The sequence below is a fragment of the Etheostoma spectabile genome, chromosome 7 (assembly GCF_008692095.1).
Source record: "Etheostoma spectabile isolate EspeVRDwgs_2016 chromosome 7, UIUC_Espe_1.0, whole genome shotgun sequence".
Lineage (NCBI taxonomy): Eukaryota > Metazoa > Chordata > Actinopteri > Perciformes > Percidae > Etheostoma > Etheostoma spectabile.
The window spans coordinates 7,741,940-7,743,417 of record NC_045739.1 but is presented as its reverse complement, the minus strand read 5'-3'; the positions used below and the strand labels follow the sequence as shown (position 1 = coordinate 7,743,417).

The following is a 1,478-nucleotide window of genomic DNA, read 5'->3' as shown; positions in this document are numbered from 1 at the left end:
CTTTCTCTTTTAGATCATTTTTATGGACTACGGGATGAAGGAACAGAACCCCATCAACAATGTGCGTTTCTATTGTAAGGATGACCTAACTACAGCCATCCAGATTCGGAAGAACCAGGTCAGAACTGAAGGAAAGACCACATCATTTAAATCTGTATCTGTCTTTGCATGTTCTCTATGAACATTTTCTTCCTAATGTGTAGAATATGTTTGTCACTGCATCTGTCTCACATGTACAGTTGTGTTCCGAATAATAACAGTGTCTTTAAAAAAGTGAATAATGCTGAAAATCCTTAGAATAGCTTTTAATTCCATAATATCAATGCATTGGGAACATGGCACATTCAATTTCAAATCAAAACTTGACCAAAATTGATCCAGTTTGTGTTATACCTTTTACAGAAAGTGAATAAAAAGGAATACTAGGCTGCATTTTTCTTTACAATCTAAAAAATGTACTGTATTTACAATAAGGGTTTGCTTTACTTTAAATCACTGCACTAATATTTAATATTTAGAACGATTGAACTGCATTCCACAGTTTCTCTGCATTACTGAGGTTTGCCTCAGAAACCGCATTTTTGATGTCACCCCACACATGTTCTATGGGATTGAGGTCTGAGGATTGGGCTGGCCACTCCATAACATCAATCTTGTTCCCTTGGAACCAAGACTTTGCTCGCTTACTGGTGTGTTTTAGATCATTGTCTTGTTAAAAGACCAATTTCAAAGGCATTTCCTCTTCAGCATAAGGCAACATGACCTCTTCAAGTATTTCGATGTGTTGAAACTGATCCATGATCCATGGTATGCGATAAAGAGGCCCAACACCACAGTATGAGAAACATCCCCATAACATGATTGTTGCACCACCATGCTTCACTGTCTTCAGTTTTCTGTGGCTTGAATTCAATGAATGGGGGTCATCAGACAAACTGTCTGCGGCCCATAGATTCAAAAAGAACCATGTTGCTCTATCAGTCCACAGAATGTTGCGCCATTTCTCCTCTGGCCAGTCAATATGTCCTTTGGCAAATTTCAACCTATTCAGCACGTCTTTTTCTCAGCAATGGGACTTTGCGGGGGCTTCTAGCTGGTAGCTTTGCTTCACATAGCCTTCTTCTGATCCTAACAGTACTCACAGGTAACTTTAAGCCTTCTTTGATTTTCCTGGAGCTGATCATTGGTTGAGCCTTAGCCATTTTGGCTATTCTTCCATCCATTCAAATGGTAGTTGACCGTTTTTCCCACATCTTTCAGGCTTTGGATGTCATTTCAAGGCATTTGAAATCATTTTGGCTGAGCAGCCTAAAATTTTCTGTTGTCCTGTTATTCGTTTTCCCCTCTCCAATCAACTTTTTAATCAAAGTCCTCTGTTCCTTAGAGCAATGTCTGGAACAACCCATTTTTTCAGTGTGAAATGCACTATAACCAGCATGCACAATATTTGCTTCCTTCCTTCCTTAAATATGGGCCAT

General features: G+C 39.1%; 1 protein-coding gene across 2 annotated transcripts in view; it reads left to right on the top strand.

The window, feature by feature from the left end:
• The window catches only part of samhd1 (SAM domain and HD domain 1), a 13,863-nt gene that overhangs the window by 10,594 nt on the left and 1,791 nt on the right, over positions 1 to 1,478 (top strand). The window contains exon 14 of one of the 2 annotated variants that reach the window (XM_032520560.1): positions 17 to 118. In XM_032520560.1, the coding sequence (XP_032376451.1) occupies positions 17 to 118 (102 nt within the window). Of the gene's footprint in view, positions 1 to 13; positions 119 to 1,478 lie in introns of both variants that reach the window. The other variant, XM_032520559.1, reaches the window with a different exon arrangement.